General features: G+C 30.9%; 2 protein-coding genes across 2 annotated transcripts; one reads left to right on the top strand and one right to left on the bottom strand.

Annotated features, from left to right (window-relative positions):
• The first annotated feature begins 14,644 nt into the window (after positions 1-14,644).
• Positions 14,645-17,182, top strand: LOC112744806 (isoflavone 7-O-methyltransferase-like). The gene is made up of 3 exons (XM_072236243.1): positions 14,645-15,156; positions 15,997-16,310; positions 16,791-17,182. Exons 1-3 carry the CDS (start codon positions 14,682-14,684, stop codon positions 17,097-17,099), a joined length of 1,098 nt encoding a protein of 365 aa, XP_072092344.1. The 5' UTR covers positions 14,645-14,681; the 3' UTR covers positions 17,100-17,182.
• Positions 17,183-19,663: 2,481 nt separating this feature from the next.
• LOC112744807 (putative disease resistance RPP13-like protein 3) lies at positions 19,664-23,737 on the bottom strand. Its single transcript, XM_072236244.1, has 2 exons — positions 23,087-23,737; positions 19,664-22,664 (listed from the first exon to the last, which is right to left on the bottom strand). Exons 1-2 carry the CDS (start codon positions 23,575-23,577, stop codon positions 19,775-19,777), a joined length of 3,381 nt encoding a protein of 1,126 aa, XP_072092345.1. The 5' UTR covers positions 23,578-23,737; the 3' UTR covers positions 19,664-19,774.
• Between the last annotated feature and the right edge of the window lie 241 nt (positions 23,738-23,978).

Raw genomic sequence — 23,978 nt, forward strand, 5'->3', positions numbered from 1 at the left:
TTCAGGTAGGTTACCAATTATAGGCCATGGTTTTGGTCCCGGAGGAAGTAATGTAGTTTGTTTGCGTTTTGAAGTTATTTGGTGTTTGAGGAATTTGAGAAATGGGGTGATGAATCCAACAAGTAAGAGAAGGAGATAACAAAATCGTAGAGAGCTAATAAGAGAAGATTCCATGGCTTGGAAGTGAAGTAAATTGATGAAGCTCAATTTTAGGTTTAAGCTAAGATGTGTATGTGATTATTATTATTAGGGTTTAGTTTGATGTGTTGAATTGTTTAGTGTAGTTGTCTTTCTTTATTTATAGATGTAAGATATATGTGATATCATGGGGATGGAAATGACACGTTTGCATGGCACGATGATTTGGCTAGAGTAAATTAAAACATGAACAAGTTTGCATGCAATTAACATGTGAGTGATTGATAACACGTGAGATTATCTACAATAACACGTTTTCACTCTTTGGACTTCACTAACCTTTAAAATTTTCTACTTTCCAATATATATAAGGGGTGTTTTCGATGCGGTTTGGATTGGTTTTGAGTCAAAAATTCATCCGATCCGAATATTAATTTTACTTGCGGTGCGGTTTGGATTGAATTGGATTTGCGGTTTTATAAATTAAAAAAACTAAATATATATAACAAGTCTCAACGTCAAATTTTAAATAATCAACAATGACATAACAAGCCTCAACAATATCTTTAAAAGCCAACAATAACATAACAATAGAAATAAAATTATAGATTAGTTAAAATAAATAAATAAATAACATTTTGAACATAAAATATTTATTAAATAACAATAACACATGAATAATATAAAAATGTATAAACAATTGAACATGTTATAAGTATAATTGTAAATATAATAATAAAATAATAATATTATAGTACATTGTGCGGTTTGGATTGGATTGGATTGGTTATGAAAATTAGATCCGAAATTCGATCCGATCCAGCGGTTTGCAAAAAATAGAATCCAATCAAATCCGAATTAGTGCAGTTTTAATCGATTTTCGATTTAAATTGGAATAGATGAACGGTTTAATTTAAATCGGTTTAAATTTGAACACCCCTATATTATATATATATATATAATTTCCACACGTATCAACGTTTTTCTTTTATCTTTATGCTGATTTATTTACACGTATCAAGCACATAATAATTGACTAAACGTATATACACGCGAAATGGGCTAACAACTTCGGACTAATTAATTAATCTTTAATTTTTTTTACAAAAATATTTATTAGTAACAAAAAAGATTAACAAACAATAATTAAATGTTAGATGTAATTGTTGATATATTCTGGAGCATATGTTAGGATAGTGGTTTACCTTTGTGGTTTTGCCCTAAATGCTGTGTATTTGTCTGTGTGTGTGTGTGTTTGCTTGGTTTAATTTTAAGGGGAGCTCAATTTGCTATAATTCTACATATGCCCTTGTAACAACAATATTTTTTATTATCTAACTATACTAATAAATACCATTAAGCCCCTTTGAGTTTAATTAGTTTAGTGTCAATATATTAGGCTGCATTTGTTTACAGAGACAGAACATTGAGATAGAGATATAGAGACGCAAAATTGTGTTTGATAGAAGAGACATAGACAGAAATAATGTGTCTAGAGACACTGAATTAGTGTATTTTGTGTCCATCCTAGCAGGAAGGACACAGAGACACTAACAAGTGACACAACTTATTTTTTATTTTTTTTCATTATTTTTGTTAATTTTTTATAATTATATTTTTTATTATTATATTTTTCATCGATCTCAAATTCTTTGAATGAAAAAAAATGAGAATAAATTGGATTTTCATAATTTATTTTAATTTATCACCAAACAAAATACAAAATACAAAATTTTGTATCTTTGTCCATCAATATCTTGTCCTGCTCTCAGAAACAAACGCAGCCCTTAGAGACTTGTGTACTTTAGCGGTCACTAACCATTTGCCTTAGCTTTTGCCTTATATTGTTAAGGATGATATACTTTGTTAGCTTCTTCCTTTTAAAAAAAGAATAATTGACCATTTGTACCCATGATAGTTCAGAACGCTGACAAATATACCCATCGTAGAAGGAAATTGACTTTGTAACCATGAGAGATGGGCTCGTGTGACAAAAATAGCCTGGCTTGGGTTGGCACCTGCTTCGGATATGTATAGTCCTACATGGCAATCCGAACCTCCCAAAGCCCAATCCACGTGGATCTGAACGTTGTATATGTAGATAATGGTTGAAATGAAAACCCTAGCAAGTTCTCTTCCCCAATTCGAACCATAACCCCAAATCTAAAATTTTGTTGCAATTTGAACCATAACCCAGAGTGATCTCAGAATCCCAGCGATGTCATCACGCAGATTTAACTCAGATGGAAATTTTGGAACTCGCAGCAGTTCTTCCAGTTCGAAGAAGATGAAGGAGAAGAAGCTCGACGGCAAATGTTTCTGTGGGAGAGATGTTGTGTTGATGGAGTCTGGAACGATTACGAACCCTAACAGATGGTTCATCAGATGTCCTCTATGGGCGGTAAGGGACAACTGCTGTTGTTGTTGAGGTTTAGACAATGATTTCTGAGTTTTAGTTGACAAATTTGGGGTTTTTTTCTCTCAGACAAGAGATTGCAGATACTTTGTTTGGGTGGATGAACTCAAACAAAGATGGGAGGGCGTGGCAAGATGTTTAGCCAAGAGGAAGTTCAAGCATTGTTATGCAACGCCTGATGATGGATTGACTCTGAATGCAGGGGAAAAAATCTGCAAGCATCCTCAATTATGGCTAAGAAGATAGACAAATTTAGGGTTGAAATTAGGGGTGAAATTAGGGGAATTAGAGTGATGATTATTACTGTTGCACTGGGGGTAGCATTTTGTCTGTTTTGTGAGTTGTATTTGGTTATGAAATCATAAGGCTTGTAAAAAGAGAGGTCTTTGTTCTGTCATAGTTAAAATTTTTGAATGATATTGGTATAATATAGATTGTTCCTAATCTATACTGGTTTGCTTTTCATGTGATACATTGATATGGATACACAATGTTTGAACTTGTTGCTACAATCTAAAATGATTCTGATAACATTAAGGATCAAACAGTAAGCTGGAAATTAGCAACCTGATAATTTTGCTTTTCAATATATGAGTAAGGAACAAATTGGATGAAGAAAGTGTTGTAACAATAACAATAGTGATATCAAAAAGAGGCAAAAGAAGGCAAGTATATAATTGCCTTAACAAGTAAATTGTTCATTATATATATATGGATGCTGGAGGTTCCAAACATTCTGATATTAGACAAAAAAGCCAAGTACTGGCCACTGAGTTTACACCCTCAAAAAAAGCCTTACTAAGTCATATCTAAGCAATAGGATGAAAATGCATCAGAAAACACAAGAGTTCTGTATCTCACAAGTGTAACCTAAAAACAACAAAAAGCCAGATTCCAAATTTTGCAGTATTAGTCTATGATATTAGGGTCGAGTTACTGCTCCCGCTTGATAAACCATTTTTTCCTCCACTTGATCCCCGTATCCTGCCTCGACCTCTACCTTGACCTATCCCTCTATCAGATGTGCCTGGACCTGTAGCATTTGGAGTGACAACTCCAGGTGTGGGCATGAACTGCATGAACTGGGTGCTTGTTCCTGCACTAGCACCTTGCAGTAGATGTGGTGTAGTTTGAGAGTTGTGTGTGGAGGAAGTTGTTGCTGGCTGGTTGGCAGCTGGTGTACTTGGCTGCTGTCTTTGTTCGGTCGGAGGCGGGCGTTTAACACTTCTCCTTTTAACCTATTTTCTGATTGTTGCATTGGTTGGCTGTGGCTGTGGCTGTGCAGTTGGTGGGGGAGGCATTGGGTGAGGCTGCTGCAAACCATAGACCAACTCAGTTATTATCACACAAGGTTTGCTAGGCAGCTTAGTTAAATGATTAAAACAATGCACTTACTTGTTGAGTGTTGGTTCTTGCAGATTCGTTTCCTTCTTCAGTGGCCTTCTGTTCAGCCTGTGCAGATTCTAATGTCTCCTCATAGTACATTTCAGCCAGTAAATCCTCATTCTCATCATCTGTTGGTGCTTGTGGGGCAGAACTCCCTTCACCTGCAGCTTCCTTCCACTTTTTACAACTTCTCTTATTGTGACCAGCCTAATGATAAACGTATTAGTCATAATTTAAACTAAAAATCACATTTATCAATAACTATAGAACAGGACAGAATCTCAACTATAATTGGTTTGCCATACCTGGAGGCAATACTTGCAGATAATAGTCCCAATCCTCCTCATTGTTCTATGAGGGTCACTCTTCTCCTTAGGGCCATCATTTCTCTTGTCTCTCTTGAGTGTAGGTCGACCAATTGGTTTTCTATACCGTGGTGGCAGAATGGGGAGGGTATCAACATCGTGCTCCCAGTACTCCTGGCTTGGAACTGGACGCATAGAAATCTGATAGGCTGCGTTGTATGCACCCATGGTGAGCCAGTTGTGGGCATATTCTTCTGGCCTTCTATTCTGGTAAGCCAAAGCAGCACAGGCATGTCTACATGGTAAACCTGTGATTTGCCATAGTCGACAGCTTCATGTACCTTTGCCAAGATCCACACTTACCTTCGTTGGCAAACAATGCACCTCATACACATTCCCTGCGTCATCTCCAGTAGACAGAGGCATCCATTTGTTGCTCTCTCGCTTTTTTCTCTCTAACCTTCTGCATATCTGACATGAAGTTAAACCCATTAGCTTGAAAATCTCCCACATCCTCCAACTGAACCTGGTTAACTGGAGCATCAGCATTGCTCTGAGGAAAAACTAGAGTTTGTTCAGTATCGTCGTCACTTGCTATGCTATGCAATTCCTCTGATTCATAGCAATGATGACTAGGATTTTCATCAGAGAAATCATCATCATCAATGGGGACGTAGAAGGTTGGAGGCTTGTCTGGATCGGGGTTTGGAATGAAAGACTGGCCTGTAAGGGGGACCTCTTAGTTGTCTCCTCTTATTCACCTTTGGCCTTCCCTAAACCTCCTCTGAAGGATTACTATGATCATTCTGGGAAGTCCTATTGGTGTCAGAGGGTGAGACTGTCTGAGGGATTGATTGTGAGAGTGGATTCCCATATGGATGAGGGGTGTATTGGGTTAGTTGTTCTGGTTCAAGAGGTGCAGAGACATTGGGTTCAGAAGAAGGGACTGAGTCTGAACAAGCAGTGTGTGTTGGTTGCTGATCTTGTTCAATAGGTGGCTGGGAAGGTTGGGACTGACTTGATGGTGGTTTATCTGGTATGCCAGGTGTTGGGGGAGGCTGAGAAACCTGTCCTGCCTCAACAGATCCTGAAAGTTGTGGGTCTGCTGTCTCCTGGGCCATAGTGATATTGTCCTCTTTTTGAGCCTCCAAACCAGCCTGTGTATGTGCTTCATAGGCCCCTTCCCTGCTCTGGGCCTCACTCCTTTTTCGGTCATCCATCCCAACTTGCAGATTACTTACAATTTCAGCATCATCCTCATCTTCCACTACTATCAACCTTCTTTTTGGACTCTTTTTCGGAGTTGGAACCCTTTTAGCACAACGCTTTACTCTCATCTTTGATGGAGTCATGTTGTTCTCCTCAACTAACACGGGCTTATCCACCGGATGCTCTGTATATACATTTATTCTGTTACTGTTCTTCACAGCTGCCTCATACATCCTAACTATATCCATGTCAACCTTGATGTCCCTCAACCCATCATCAAACCCTTTCCCAGGTTCCAGCCAGAAAAATTAGAAACAGATGTATATCCTATGTCCTTCACCAAATCAGATACGAAAAAACCATTCAAGGTATCAACATTGACCCTCTCTATCTCTGTGACTTCACCACCAACGTAACTAAGCTTCCCACACGGCCCTCTCTCAAACCGTCTCTATGATTAATACACAGTGTTATATGGATGGTGGTCATTCCTGAAACTGAAATAAACCAACACATTCTAAGATAACAATGCATGTTACTACACCTAACATAAACCATAAATCAACTACTTGAGCACCTAACACAAACCCTAAATCAATTAATCAACTAATTTAGCAATTCTCAGCCATGATTTCATATGGTAATGTAATCTGTCCAACTAGTCTCAGTGACATTTGAAATAAATTAACACTGGCAATGACATACCTCAGCTCTTTGCCGACCAAAGGGGGTGACCTCTACACCGTCAGCAACGAAATCCCAGGGGTTCGACCTCTGCTGCCTATTCCTTGCAAGTTCCTTTACCAGGTTCTCGTTTTGATGGCTCTGTACTGCTCCCAATGCCTTTTCCGACTTCAGAATGACAACGTTGAAAGCCGTAGCTCCAGGGTGATGGTTTGGGAGTGTTCCTGGCGTCTTCTCCGGCTTGGAAACAAAAGGACGTTCTTTGCTAGGGCATCAGCAAAGTCCCGTGAATTTCTCTTCAATGTTAAATTGTTTAATGTTAAATTCCACGTGGATTGGGCTTTGGGAGGTTTGGATTGCCATGTAGGACTATACATACCCGAAGTAGGTGCCAACCCAAGCCAGACTATTTTTGTCACACGGAGCCCATCTCTCATGGTTACAAAGTCAGTTTTCTTCTACGATGGGTACATTTGTCAGCGTTCTGAACTATCATGGGTACAAATGGTCAATTATTGAAACAAAGTTTAAATATTAATTTCAATTGTTTAAAAAACATCTTAAAAAACTAATTATCTTACATTTTTAATAAAACCTAATATTATTACCAACATTATTTAGAAAAGAAAATATTAGATAATCTATTAATGTTCTTTTTTAATAGAATGATCTATCTATCTAATACTACAAATATTATTAAAGATCAATTTGTAATTTTTTTTAGGTTTAATTACTATGCATGTCTCTATAGTTTTATCGAATTTTTAATTAGGTCTTTATACTTTTTTTCTTTTTAATTGGGTCCCTATACGTTAATTTTTTTTTCCAATTAAATCCCTATTAACGTTGAACGTTAAAAAAATGTTAGTGAATTGTAAAATATTATATACCCTTAGAGACCCAATTGAAAAGAAAAAAAAATAGGACTTAATTGAAAATTTGGTGAAACTATAAATATTCAATGAAAGATACTCCTATAATCCCTATTTAATGATTTTACGACATGAAAGATATTTCTATAGTCCTTTTTATTTTGTCACTATCATTCTTTTGCTTATTTATATACAAATTGTACCAAAAATACCTTTTTTTTTTTACTTTCAAAATATCTTATCTTAAGAACATACAACAAAAAAGAAGGGATAAAATGAAACAGAAATAGTAGTAATCAGTATATGTAAAATTCAGTTTCCATTATTCAAGTATTCATCATGATTATGTAACATTTTATATTTGTGTGAATTTATGGAATATAGTTTGTGTCTTTATCATATCATGGTACACCATAGAAAATCACAAGATTATGTAATTTGTATTATTGAAATTTGAAATCTAAAAACGAAAACTATAGAAAACGTAGTTTTCAGTGCAATACAAATAATATAGAAATCAGTTCTTGTGTTGCAGCCTCCCACACTCTGAACTAGTATATAAGATTAACAATAACATTGATAACAGTCAATTTTCAAGCCGAGAAAGATTCTGAAAGAGCAGACTTGAGTTCATTAGGTGTCCCAACAAGATAGTCATTTTCACAAAAAACTTCAAACAAAGCATGATATCCTGCTTTCGAAACAAAAGAACACAACTAGAAAATTGATTAATACATACAGATTTACAAACAGATTTAATCTTTATTACAGACAAATTATTTTTTTATATAATAAAAAAATCCCATACAATATGTATTTTTTTAATAAATTAAATTATAATTTTCATGTTTATTTAATTTTATTTTTCACAAAAAAAATTCTTTTATTATTACCAAAAGAAAAACTTTAAGAAATTTTCAGCCTTTGCATTGTAGCATTATGATCGAGTCAATAAATCCATATCCCGCGTCATATTCTACATTAGTTTTCCATGTTTCTGCTTGCTAATGACAAGTTTCAAGTGAATTTTATGTTGTTTTTTATTTAGTAATTAATTTTTATTTAATTATTTAAAATTTATTAATTTTTATATTTTTTAATCTTTAGTTTTTAAATGTTAGATATAATTGTCTTTAATAAAATAAATAAAACAATTTAATTAGTTCTTATCTCTTAAAATTTCATACAGTTTAATATATACCAAACAATTTCTTTAAAAAAGAAAATAGAGGCTCTGAACTCTTAGATAGATGTATGTAACTTAATCAGTAGTTGATAATGTTTGAAGAGGTTTATATTCTGCCTTGTTGGGGGTTGATATATTCTGGACCATGTGTTAGGATAGTGCTTTACCTTTGTGGTTTTGCCCTAAATGCTATGTATTTGTCTCTCTCTGTGTGCTTGCTTAGGTAGCATTTGGTGGAGAGATAGAGACGGAAAGACTGAGACTGAGAGATAGAGACTAAGAGACATGAATTGAAATAAATTTCAGTATTCTGTTTGGTGCAAAATGGGAGACAGGAATTGAAACAAGAATAAAATTCTAATTTAATTTGCACAAAGGGTAAAATTGGAATTAATTAATTGAAATAAAAGTATTTTAGGTATAAAATGTTATTAAAGTTTCAGTCTCCATCTCTAAAAATTTCAGTCCCTGTGTCCCTACTTTTTGGAGGTACTGAAATACTGAAATTTTAGAGAAAGAGACAGAAATTTTAGTACCAGTCTCTGAACTAACAAACACGATACTGAGTCTCAGTCTCTCAGTCTCTGTCTCAGTACCTCAAAACAAACCTACCTTAGGGAGCTAAATTTACTATAATTCTACATATATCCTTGTAGCAACAATATTTTTTATCTCACTATATTAATAAATATCATTAATCCCCTTTGAGTTTAAGGACTTATGTATGTACTTTAGCGGTCACTAACCATTTACCTTAGTTTGTTAGCTTCTTCCTTTAAAAAGGTCAAGTATCAATATTTGATTATTGAAACAAAGTTTAAATATTAATTTGTCATTGTTTGAAAAGTATCAAATTTATCTTTCAATTTTAATAAAACCTAATATTTCTAACATTGTTTAGAAAACAAAATACTAGATAATTTATTAATTTTTCTTTTTTAAGAGAATAATTCATCTAATACTAAAAGTTTATTAAAGATCAATTTTTATATTTTTTTTCAAATAATTTAGTGAAATACTATTTAACTATTAATTTTCAGTCGTTAACCAATCATTAAAATCTGACAATTAAGAGTCTGTTTGAGAAGTAGCAGAAGCTATTTTTCTGAATTTTAAATTATAAAAAGTCACGGTAAGTGTATTTGATATTATTTTAAAAAGAACTTTTAACTTCTTGAAAAGTTAATTTGTAGTTTTTTGAAAAAGTAGAAATATATGACTTCTCCTTCTCGATAAGTCATTCTATCATTTTCGTAAAAAAAAAGACCTCAAAACAAAAAAAATCACTTTCATTGTTGGTTCTGTAAAAAAATACTAGAAATACTGGCCCACTACCATTTTCACCTAAGGTTCCATCTGCTAGAAGCATTGGCCTTTCATCGTCATTTTCACATAATGATTTATCTGCTGAAAATATTGACCATCCACCATCATTTTAAAACAATATTCCATCTAAATCACCTATTGCATATATTTCTTCTAGTTTTTTTTTTTTATCATTTTACCACTCTATTTTTATTATTAAATTTGTATTTAACATTATGTGTGATATAAAATCTCAGTTTTAATTTTATTTTTTTCATGTGATTTTATTTTTATAGTTAGTTATAACAAGTTCTTGACCCCAATAAAATTGGAGGGAATTCTAATAGAAGTAAAAAAAATAAAAAAACAGCAATAATATATATATATATATATATATATATATATATATATATATATATATATATATATATATATTGACACACATTTTACATTTATTTTTTATTTTTATCTACCATATCATATACAATAAAACAGCAAATACTAACTACAGAATAATTTTTTTGACATTACCATCAAGATTATTGTAAATTAAAATTTTATTACTATTTAACACATATAAGAACACTGTTATGGGTGAAGATGAAGTAGAGTTTCTACCTAAAAAATAGAACTAATAAGAGAGCAAATAAAGAATTAATTGTCTAAATAATTGTAATCTTAGTGATTAGGTTATAGAAAATCAACATTCAATATTGAAAAATATTTGTTATCATCGTTGTTTTAATATCCTTTTTTGTGAAAAAAATTGTATTTTTTGAATTATTTATTGAAACGCTACAACTTTAAAATAACTACTTCTATAACTAAAAATTTAAATACAAAATAATTTATTTATAAGCTACTATTAATAAAAATTTTTATACTTTAAATTTTTTTTTAAAAAATTTATTTAAGTTATTTATCCAAATTGGACCTAATTATAAGTAACTTCTGCCTTATTAAGGTAGTCAACATAAAATATCCAAATGAATGGTGTGTTCATTGAATGAAAACAATATAATGCATGGTGTACTTATTCACCTTTATATCGTGTTTGTAACTAGAAAATTTGTTACTATATGGAATATGCTATAAAAAATTTAAAATGTTATTGTGTTTTAGTGATTTAAATAGTTAATTTCAATTTTATATATATATATATATATATATATATATATATTAAAACTAATAGTTAAAATTATTAGAATACTGATAATTTTAAAATATTTGAAATTCTTTCTATTTTAAATGATGTATAGTATTTATTAATGAAAAATAAAAAATATTTTTCTATAATAAAAAAATCATATACAATATGTATTTTTTAATAAACTAAATTATAATTTTCATGTTTACTTAATTTTATTTTTTAGAAAGTTCTTTTATTATTACCAAAAGAAAAACTTTAAGAAATTTTCAGCCTTTGCACTGGATATATTAATTTATGATATGAGTTTCTAAATCCATAATACGCGCGTCATATTTTCCATTGATTTTCCCATGTTTTTGTTTGCCAACGACAAGTTTCAATATTGGAGAGTCTTTTATTTGATGTTTAATTTATTTTTTACAATAAATTTTAAATATTTAAAATTTATTAATTTTTATATTTTTAATAATTAAGCCCTAAAATTTATATTTTAGGTATCATAACAATCACCATCAATGTTTTGTGCAATGCATCTGAATGAGGAATGGAGACAAATACAACACGTCATCATGTGGATCTAATTATTATTTATTAGTGACAAGTTTCAATTTTGTCAATCAGGAATAGTGACAAGTTTCTTTAAATTCAATATTTTTTTCTATCTTTAATACATTTTTATTATTCTTAAAATTTTTTAAAATTATTTTCGTTAGATGAATTGGTTTTTCTGTTATTTTGAACAAGAATAAATTTATTTTATAATAACATTTTTAAAATTTAATTATTTTATGATAAATTTATTAAAAATTTATTTGTTTAATATATATATTAAAAAGTTTATTAAAAATAACAGAAAAACTAATATGAGAAATTAGAGTAGTTATAAAAAATTTTTGAAAAAAAATTTGTTAGAAATAAAAACATTCAATCTAAAATTTATTGAAAACGAATTTTAGTATTTACTTTATATATCATTTGAAAGAATTGTTTTAAACACCAAAAATAATCTAAATTTGATGTGTCTTTTATCTTGAATTATTTTGTTTTTCAGTCTAGCTACAAATTCAAGTTTTTTCGGTAAATAAGTCCAACTAACTTGTCCCAAACTCAATAAAAACCAATTTTATTACACCAGCGTATACACGCGCGCTTCAATAACGTAAACATATCTTTCTTCGTCTTCGTGTTCTTTTTTTCGCTTTCTTCCTTTTTCTTCTTCGCCTTCTTCCTTCTTCTTCTTCTTCTTCTTCACATTCCTTCTTCTTCTTCGCGTATTTTCTCTCAATCGTCATTCTTTTATTGTTGTTGAGTTTTTTTTCCCTCTTTTTAATTGAAGTTCATTTGGATCCAGAAATGAATTCGATGTATTTTTGTTGATGATCGAGTCTTTTGGACTACTTATTTAAAAATGAACTAATTTCAGTTTATTTGTGAATTAATTAAGGTTCATTTAATGCTGCTGATAAGTATTGACCAAATTTTTTATTTCTTAAGTAATTTTGGTTCATTTCTTAGTTTAATTGAGGTTCATTTGGATCCAAAAATAAATTGTATGTGTTTTTATTGATTATTGAGTCTTTTTGACTGGTTGTTCAAAATTGAAGTAATTTCGATTCATTTGTGTGTTAATTGAGGTTCACCTGATACTGCTAATAAGTATTGACCAAATTTTTATTTTTTAAGTAATTTCGGTTCATTTCTTAGTTTAATTCAGGTTCATTTGGATTTAGAAATGAATTGAATGTATTTTTGTTGATAATTGAGTCTTTTTGACTGCTTGTGCAAAATTGAACTAATTTCGGTTCATTTGTAAATTAATTGATGTTCACTTAATGCTGCTGTTAATATAAGTAGACAAAATTTTTTATTTCTTAAGTAATATAATTTTGGTTCATTTCTTAGTTTATTTGAGGTTTATTTGGATCCAGAAGTAAATTCAATGTGTTTTTATTGATGAATGAATCTTTTTGACTATTTGTTTAAAACTGAACTAATTGAATAGAATGGAGCATGGAATTTAATGCAATTAAATAAAGTGATAGTAAATAATTTTATTCTTCTTTACTAAAAAATTTGGTCAGTACTTATAAACAGCATCATCAAGTGAACCTCAATTAACACACAAATGAATCAAAGTTAGTTTAGATTTGAACAAACAGTCAAAAAAACTCGATCATTAATAAAAACACATCGAATTTATTTCTTGATCAAAATGAACCACAATTAAACTAAAAAATGAATCGAAATTACTTAAGAAATATTAAAATTAGTCAATACGTATCAGCAGTATCAAGTGAATCTCAATTAATACACAAATGAACCAAAATAAACTAAATAATGAACCAAAATTACTTAATAATGGTATAAGAGAAAATCAGAACCAATAATGATGTTAGCAAAATGTTGGTATTAGTGGTGAAGATGATAACGAAAGAGAAAGAGAAAGATAACAAAAAAGGAAAAGAAGCAGAAGAAGATGCAACATGAACCCGTGTGCGTAAATTTAAAAAAGGATGAGGAGAAGGAAAAAGAGAAGGATAAGGAAAAGGCGTGTAATTTGAAAAGTAATTATAACAACTTGGTTAAACTTATTGATTAAGTATTTTGTTTGAATGTAAAGTTTTATTCTTTATTTTTATATTCAACAAATATTTTAACATGTCTTTTTATATATTTTATTTTAAATTTGTATAATTTTTGTATATTTTTTTATTTATCTTATATTACAAATTTTTTAGAATTATTAAGAATCGAACTCTAGAGATACGGCAGAATTTAGAATATATATAGAATTATAGATGGTGGATTTAGGTGAATTTGCGTATATGTTGAATGTACATAATATAAGCCACTTCTTTAATTTTTTTGAACAACGGTATTAATATTTTGATCTTAAAATTTAAACATCAAATCTCAATTACCATCAATCTTGTATTGTGTGATCCATACGTAAATCTAATTTCTACCCAAGTGTTTGAAAAAAAATTGTATATGCAGTCTGCCATATAGTCTTAATGAAAGAAAAATATTCTGAATGGTAGAATATCTATCTCTCTCTTTCTCTAGGGGTGGCAACGGGCGGGTAGGGGCAGATTTTTGCTCTACCCGACCCTGCCCTGCCATATAACAACCTATATAGAACTAGCTCCGCTTTTACCCACGAGTAGTAAAACGTTAAACTCTAACCTGCTCCTGCGGTACCCGCTCCACCTCTATCCACCCCTATAATTATTAAAATCCAATAAATAAAATTAAATTTCAAATTTTATATAACTATCATCACATACATAACATAAATTAAAGTAAAAATTTAAATATAATACAATATTATTAATCATTTATTAATTATTTTACATATATTATACATATTATATATAGAGCGGGGCGGGTATTACCTAAACCTGACCCCTCCTAAGAACCCACTTCACTAAAAACCCGCCCCAATGCGGGACGGATAATTACCCGCCCCGAACAAGTAGGGGTGAGGTGAGTACCCGCGAATTCGGATAGTATTGTCATTCCTATCTCTCTCTTATCTCGTAGACTATTCACCCCCTCTTAATTATTACATGCAAAAACGGTAAACAGTTGAATGAAATAAATAAATAAATAAAGCAAGCATGTTTTCAATAGTTTTTTCATTTCCCAATAATTTGATTGTGAGAAATATGAAAAAAGGTTAATTGGCCCACCTCGATTATCAATTTACTATTATTCACTCATTCTAGAATATTTCTAAATAAAGCAAGCATGTTTTCAATAGTTTTTTCATTTCCCAAATTTACTATAGATTGTGTTTTAATCCACATCATATAAACTTAGACGCCCACGTGTTTTCAAATGTTAAAAATGAGTTTTTCATTTTACGTTATTCTCTTATTAATTGTTTACTGTAGAGAGGAAAATAATTTGACTGAATAGTAACTAAGAAGCTAAGCCAAACTCTATATAAGGTGATTCAAATGCTAGTAATTAATCATCACAAACACACAATTAGTTTCACTTGCAATCATAAAAAAAATTAAAGATCATGGCTTCACACATAATTAACAATGGTCTCAAAGCATCAAATGAGATCTTTGAAGGCCAAATTCACTTGTACAAACACATGTTTGCATTCTTAGATTCTCTTTGCCTTAAGTGGTGTGTGGATCAAAGAATACCAAACATAATCCAGAACCATGGTCAACCTATGACTCTTCATGAGTTGGTTTCCAAGTTACAAGTTCCATTAGCTAAGGTTAGTGGTGTGCACCGTTTAATGCGTTATCTTGCACACATTGGATTCTTTGACATTGTAAGAATTATCCAAGAAAATCAAGAAGAAAAGGAAGCATATGCTCTTACTTATGTCTCAAAGCTCCTTGTTAGAGGTAGTGATCATTGTTTAGCTCCAATGGTTGACCTTGTTCTTGACCCAACTATCTCAAGTTCATTCCAACAACTTGGGAAGTGGGTTCATGATGAGGGGAATCAAACACCATTTGCCATGGCATTGGGTACAGGTATGTATGTATTTTACAATGTTTTGTTCGGATTTAAATTAGTGTTTATTTTTAATGTAGTAGTATACTCTTTTCCTTTTAGTAATTGAGTTTTACTAAAAAAAAAAATTTTAATACAAAAATATTTAAAAAATAATATAAAATCAACTCAAAACAGTTTAAAATTATATTATTTAATATTTTAATTATTATTTACTTAATTACTACTGAAATAATTGACTTATTAATAATGTCATTTAATTAATCTAACTAGAGTGGTTAATAAGAGTTAACTAGGATTAAAAATCTGTTATAACTAACTAGTTAGGTAAATTAACTTAGTTACACCCTTGATACTAATATTAAACATAATATACATATAATTATAGATATTAAATTAAATAAGATAATTTTCACTTATTGTATATAAGACCAACTTTGTTTTGTTAAAGTGTAGTGGTTAATTATGTCTTTTCCATTGTTTGTTTTGTGATCTCTTGTTTATAATTTTTTTCTTTGGAGCCTGTGTTTTCTGCTTCTTTCATCTATCAAGCTTAACTATAACAAAAAAAGCAATAAAAAAAAACAATTATTTACGCAAAAATTTTAGTTTGTTTATTAAAATCAAACTTTTAAATAAATATAATTTTAATTTATACAGTCAAGTTAATTTGCATAAAACCAACATGTTTCTAATTATTTTTTAAAATTTAAGTCCTTGACTAACTATAATCTAACACTTATCTAAAATCAGATGGAACATATTCATTTCATATATAGATAGGTAGAACATTATCTCTCTAGAGAAAATATAATAATATTTAAATACTTGTTTTCTTGTTTTCTATATTTTCCTGACAGATATTTGGGACTTTCTTAACAAAAACCCTACACATATGAAATACTACAATGATGCAACTGCTAGTGACTCTCAAATCATAAACTTGGCATTGAGAGATCATGGTGCTGTCTTTGAAGGATTGGAATCAATTGTAGATGTTGCTGGAGGAGCTGGAATGGTAGCCAAGTATATCTCTGAGAAATTTTCACATTTGAAATGCATAGTTTTTGATCTTCCACAGGTTGTGAAAAATCTTAAAGGAACCAACAATTTGAGTTATGTTGGTGGGGACATGTTTCAATCTATCCCTAAAGCTGATGCAGTTCTACTTAAGGTATATATATGTTTCATCAAATCTAAAAATACATGCATGGTGATAAAAATTAGGGTAAAGTATATTTTTTATCTCTAAAGTTTGACAAAAATTTTAAAAATACTTATAAATTTTATTTTGTCTCAAAAATTTTCGATTTGCACCAAATATACTCTTAACGGCTAATTTTTCAAAAAATTTAAGACCAATTCAGTAACAATTTTATAAGAACAACCTTTAACACATGCAAATCAAACATAATTTTCATGCATTATTGTTAGATTGATCTTAAATTTTTAAAAAATTTATCCATCGAGGGTATATTTGATGTAAATAAAAATTTTTTGGAATAAAATTGAAACAAAATAAAACTTAGGGATATTTTTAAAATTTTTGCCAAACTTCAAGAACAAAAAATATATTTTACTCTAAATATTATTATTATTATTTTAAAAAAAGTTATATATGATTTTTTTTTAATTGTTTTCTTTTTGTTTTCAGTGGATTTTGCATGATTGGGATGATGATAATTGCATCAAGATATTGAAAAAATGCAAAGATGTTGTTTCTTCAAGTAATAATAAAAGAGGAAAAATAATTATTATAGATATTGTGATAGATGATGAAAAAAAGGATCAACCTGAAATTACTCAAGCAAAGCTTCAATTGGATTTAGTGGTAACAGCATATTATAATGGAAAAGAAAGAACCAAAAAAGAATGGAAGAAACTCTTCATGAAAACAGATTGTCAAGACTACAAAATTTCACCTTTAACCGGACATATGTCTCTTATTGAGATATATATTTAAACACTAAATGTTGTGACACATTTAATAATGGTTAAATGAAATAAATAAAGTTGTAATGTCTTGATGAATAGTTTTATATATAATATGTATATCTACTAAATAATGGTGAAAGCCAATGCAATGTGTGTCTTGAATGATTTTAGGTTCTATGTATCAAATAAAGCCAAAGTGTATGTTATGCAACAACTTCATTTGAAGTTTATTGTGTGTTACTTAGAATATAAATTCTATAAAAAATTATGAAACTTTTTATAGAGGCAAATTGTCAAGATTACAAAATTTCATCGATGTATGTCTTTTATTGAGGTTTATCTCTGAACATGTAATCTTATGATCCATTTTTATTATAATAGTATAATTTTCATCTCATGCACAAAATAATATTTTTCTCTTATCTCCCTAGTTATTTTGTATGTAGCGCGGTTGTAATAATATAGACTGCGTTTGATTATGAGAACAAGATAAGATACTAAAAATAAAACATAAAGAATAGATACAAAAATTAGTATTTTTATATTTTGTTTGGTGATAAATAAAAATATAATTTATTTTTGTTTTTTTCATTAAAAAAATTTGAGAAAAAAATATAACAATAAAAAAATTAATAAGAATAATAAAAAAATAAAAAATCAGTTATATTTTTTGTTAGTATCTTTCTGTTTTTTCTGTCAAGATGAATACAAAAAACACTAATTTAATATCTCTAAATATAATGTCTTCTGTATTATATCTGTCAAATATAATTTTGTGTTTCAATATTCCAATCTCAGTGTTCGCGTGCTATAAACAAACGCATGCAACCATATGTATTGGAATGGAAAATATTTAATTTAATGATGAATTGTTTCATAGATCTTTTATTTCTTTAATATATTGAATGCTTAATATTTTTTTAATACAATTATCTAATTAGATTGAATTTCACTTTAAACATTTGACGTTTTGAAAACTCTTCTTCTGTATAATCTAAAATTTTAGGTGAAATGTTTTCACTGGAAAAATCACAAGATGGTGATCTAAATTGAAATATCTCTATTTTCCCAAGTACATGAACTGATTGAAAGTGTTTTAGGAAATATTTTAGATAATCCTCTCCTGCAAAGAAGAACAAAGATGTGCATGGTTAAAAGTTCTCAACATTTTTTGCCACGTTATTTTTAAATTTATTTATTTATTTTTCAATTAACACGTTCACAATACTGAAATATAATGAAAGGCCCATTATTGTCGGTTGCACAAAGTTTGATTCAATATATAAAATAAAATAAATATACAAAATCATTTTTATAATTGAAACCGAAGAAAGATATAAATAAGAAAGCTAGTGCAAATTCTCGTAACTTGTCTATATTAAGTTTAGTTTACATGATATTTACAATAATTGATTCTTAATTTTTTAAGTAAATGATAAATTTAAAAATATAAATTTGATGGGTCAAGAAATTAAGATAGTACACAAATTACCGAGCTTGGAGATAGGAATGAAGAAAAGGGCAAAAAAACAGAAATAACCATAGGAAGAAAATAATTTACGTGAATAAGCCAAAACGAAAACTGCTTCATGAATCTACCAATGTACGTTTATATGTAGTTCGAACCAGCTTGATTCGAACTCCATTTCTACATAATTCGAACCAGTTTGGTTCGAATTATACACAACCACATGCACACACTAATTCGAACTAGCTTGGTTCGAATTACACACAGTAATTTATGGTATAATTCGAATTATGCTATTAAAAAATTAATAATTTATTAAAAAAATTTATTAAAAAATTTATTAAAAAATTAATAATTTAAAAATTAAAAATATATATATTTTATTTCATACGTTAAAAAAAAGCTAACAAAATATTTAATTACGAGACTTCTTTAAAATATTAATGAGCTATCAATTCGAATTTCATACAATACTTTTCTGCCTATTTTTAATAGCTTATGAATATTTTTTAATAAATTTTTTTAATAATTTTTTTTTTAAATTATACTACAAAAAATATTTTATCCTATGCAAAACAATTTAAAAAAAATGGCTTAAAAAATGTTAGGAGTACTTCTAAAATTTTTTAAGCCATTTTTTAAATTATTTTACATAGAATAAAATATTTTTTTTGTGGTATAATTTTTATAGTGGACATGGAGATCCACGCTAATTGATAAGCTAACCTCAAATATCAGGGAATTCAGGAGAAGTCATCAGAAAAATGCAGAGGATCACATATCATTTAAATGGCGTACAACAGAATGTTCTAATTTGGAATCTAAAATAAAACCAAATCCATTAGGAACGATGAACATCTTCATTAAGTTACATGAGAGTGATGAGAGTACTACGAAAGCACAAGCACAGCATTGAAAAAAATTAGAATTAGATGAAGCAGGGAAAAAAAATCGGAAACTAGAGATTTAAAATGAAAGTTTGTCTAAATTTTAGACATAGAATTCGAAAAAAAAGTTTTTTCCTTAGTAGTGTATTTTGTATTTTTAAGTTGGTGTGTTTGATTAATGAACGACCACAGTATCATGAGATTTTTAGTCAACAGTACATTTTTGTATAGTTCATATAAAAGAAATCAATCGTCAATTTATTTATCTTTATTAGATTTTGGTATGTTAATTTTAATGTTTTTAACAAAAAAATAACATAATTATAAAATTAAAAACAGTGTAAGAACCTAATTAAAAAAGATAAAAAAAAAAAAGTATAAAAACATAATTGAAAATTTGATAAAACTATAAGAACTAACGGGAACATTGACATCCAATATATCAGAGAAATCAATCATCATCAGCATCATCGTCATCATGATCATCATCATCGTCATCATCTTGAAGATATCATCATCTTCATCTTCATCATCGTCGTCGTCATCATCATCATCAAAATCACTATCAGCATCATCATCATCATCATCATTATCATCATGTGGCGTAAAATGCAAGTTACAACCCAAGGAACGCATTTGTTGAGGAAGGTACTTCAACTCCAAGCCAGGGCAGCCATGGAAGACCGCACGTCGAAGGCAAGGCATCGCACCATCTTCTAAGGTAAGACATTTGACACGCACAGATATCATGATAAACACTTGAAGCTGCAGAAAGCTCCTATCAGTACCACAATTAAGAATTTTTTCGATACAACGAACATCATTGAATTTTAAAATCTTAAGGCCGGGAATTCGTCCCAATGCATTCATGTCTTCGGACTTCAAACCATCAAAATATGAGATGGTAAGCTTCCTAAGATTTGACGGAAATGCAATTTTATCAACTGGAATTGGAAATGATTCAGAGATCGGGAGCTCCAATTTCAGTTTCTGTAGATTGCTTAGGCAGTGTAAACTACTAAAAGTTTTTTCTGCTGAATGTCTTCCTTCTTCAGTTACAGATAACCCGAGTGTTCTTAAGTTGGGAAAGTAGCCATTGTGGAGTAAGAACCCTAGTCGTGAATCAACATGCACATAAAGTAGGGTTTGGAGATTCTGCATTTTGTTTTTTACCCCATCTTTATCTACTAATAAACACACTTCACATTCTCTTCGAAAATGTCTCAGTTGCTTTAACCCCCCAATATTTAGGTCCTTGGGAGTTTCATCGTCCGTTATATGTAATGTTTGTATGCTCTGAAGCTTACTTAGCTCATTTGGGTAAAAAATATCTATTTTCAAGAACTTGACACTTTTCAACTCCTTCAAATTCTCAACATTCTTTTCATTAGTTAGTTGACTTAGATCATCAATCCATCCTTCAAAATATAGCACATTAACTCGACAGTCTTCTGGAATATGATGTGACCACCCCTTGACATCTCCATAAATGAACAAGGAATAAGTGCATGATTGATCACATGTTACTGAACATGCATAGGATCCTATATCCCTTGGAAAGGACAACCTACGAGCATTATTGTTACCGTTATCAGGGCTGTTACTCACTGAAATACACAATTCCCGAATGAGATCGTGGATCTTACAAGTTTTGACGCCTTTCCCGTCACTCCTCCTACTGGCCACTTGTACCAAGTTACGATCCACTAGTTCCTTCAAGTATTGCTCACCAATATCTTCAGGTTCTGCTGCTACTTTTGATCTTCCACTCTGGATTGGCTCTATCAACCTTTCTGCTATCCATACTTCGATTAAATCTCTCACCCGAATCTCTATATCTTCAGGAAACACCCCAAGATATAGGAAGCATGGCTTCATTTTCTCAGACAGATCATCGTAGCTAAGCTTCAATATCTCCATCATCTTCTTACCTTCCTTGTCTTCAGCAACAGACCAGTAAGGGAGCAGGTTCTTGATTTCTTCCCATGCATCTTCTGATCTCTCCCTCTTCGCTACAATCCCCGCTATGGTTTTGATAGCCAATGGAAAACCATTGCAACTTTGGGCAATTGATCTACCAATAGGTTCTAGATCCCGAGGACACTTTTTGCTGCAGAATACCTCATTGCAAAACAGTTTCCAACTTTCTTTTTTATCCAAAAAGGAAAGCCTGTGATGAGGCTTCTTTGACTCTGAAACGTTGGCCACCCGATCGTCGCGGGTAGTTAGTAGTATCATGCTTCCATTGTTGTTTTTAGGGAAACAACCCTTTAGAGCACCCCATGCGTTATTAGTGTCCCAAACATCGTCAAGGACTACTAAGTACTTTTTTCCATTCAAATATTTCCTCACCTTCTCCTTTAGCTCCTCTTCACTACTTGAATCTTTATGTTTAGATTTGGATGTTAAGTTGAGAAGGCTTCTAAAAACTTCCTTTCCTCTGAAATCTTTGGAAACAGTTGCCCATGCTCGGCAAGAGAATAGCTTCTTCACCTCATTGCTATCGAAAATCTTTCGAGCAAGGGTAGTCTTTCCTAACCCACCCATGCCAACAATGGAAACAACATTACCAGGAGAGTTTGCTTCCTTGAGTTGATTAATTACAATTTCAAAATCTTTCTCCAATCCCACTATATTTTCTTCCTTCGTAGTAGAACTACTTCCTTGGGTGAAGTAATATTTCTTAACCTCAACACCATTATTTGACACATGATCATCTAGCACATCTTCATATCTTGTTGTTATGATGATCCTACTACCGGGACCAAACCAATCAGTTCCTCCCGCTAGTGAATTCAGTTGTTGTATACTGTCAACATCATCCAAAACTAGAAGAACTCTTTTCTGGCCCAGTCTTCGTTTTATTTCAGAGGATCCTTTGAATGTGCTTCCGATCTTAGTCTTGACCACCTCTCCCATCTCAGAAAGAAGAGTTTCTTGTAGATGTTCTAGGCCACCACCACTTTCATTTGTTTTCTCACTGATATTAGAAAGAAAACTTGCAATTACAAAGTGAGGCCTAATCTTGTTATACAACTCCGCAACAAATTTGCTTATTTCATCACCATCTCCATGAATTCCCAGCATCAAACAAGGAGCATGAGAACCAATCTCTAAAAGTAATTCCACCAGTTTAAGTTCAGAATCACATCCAAGTGGACGATCAATATGCAGAGGCAAGGGGGGAAGTCTTTTTGTGACCTCTTCAACAATCTTCTCAATAGCCGTACCCCATGGACTGCAAACAACATACATACACATTTTTTTGCATTCTAATTTGTCTTCTTTTATAGAAAAACTACTTACATATAGAAAAATGAAGCAAAGAAGATCAAAACATACTAAAATATATCCGCATATGTCCAATTCTTTATCTAGATGAACATACCATGTATAGGATGAAAGTTAATGCTATATCCTACATACATTAAAAACTTGGATAAACTCTCGAGTTTGTCAAAATTAGTCTCTTAAGAATCAAAATACTTAATTTTACAAAAAGTCCTCCTAATCAGACTCTTAGGAAAATTAATGAAGTTATATCATATCTAGAGTCAATATATTTTTACATGATGGTTGATTATACATGATTGACGTTTATTATTTGGCTAGATTTTGGAGGAAACCTGTTTAAAATTTTAAAATAAAGTAACTACTCACGTAAGTCGACTGATGTTTTGTCCATATATGCTGCCAACTGCAGACAAGGCAGACCTCCATGCTTCCACCCTGTGCTTGTATCTTCCTTTTTCTTGATCAATCATGGCTGTTCTATAACTATTCTTCTCATACTGCACATCTGATCTTTGCACATGGAAATAGATTGGTAACACTGGTCGCGTTTTTCCGTTCTCCGAACACTCCATGATCTTGACGAGTTCATCAAGGGGCCACCTGGAAGTTGGATACATATCACAGAGTACAAGAACTGACATCCTTGATCTTTCAATTGCTTCCACAAGAGAACCGTGCAGCTCCTCCCCTATTCTGAGCCCCTCGCTATCCCTGAAGGTCTCGATTCTTGCTTTGATCAAAGCATGATAGAGCGTGTCGGTGAAATCGAACCTTGTGAAACCTCTAAAGTTGAGAAAAACATCATACTTGAAATATGATAATGGTGTTGGACCTTGATCTGATGATGAACTTGCCATGGTAACAGTGGTATTTGGAAGGTTTCAATTGCAACGACGATCAAGATTCAAGAGTCAACAAAATAGACACAGAAATGGACATTATGTGAAGTCACTACAAACAAGCCGAGCCAAGCTTCTTTGTATCTTCTGATTCTATATATTTTATTTTGAAAAATACAAGAAACCAAATTTTTAATAAGTAAACTTAAATAAAAAATTAATTATATATCATTATTTTTTATTTTAATTGCAAGTTGAACTTACATCATTGTCATTATCTCATTTACAGCTTTTGAATCGACAAATAAATTGAATTTCTTCGTCGTGGTCGAATAAATGATTTTAAAATAGTATTGCTAGCTTCCATAAATGCTTTCTCGGTTGCTGTTTGGTGCGTTATTTATTTCCTAGGAAGAAGT

The sequence above is a fragment of the Arachis hypogaea genome, chromosome 4, assembly GCF_003086295.3.
Source record: "Arachis hypogaea cultivar Tifrunner chromosome 4, arahy.Tifrunner.gnm2.J5K5, whole genome shotgun sequence".
Lineage (NCBI taxonomy): Eukaryota > Viridiplantae > Streptophyta > Magnoliopsida > Fabales > Fabaceae > Arachis > Arachis hypogaea.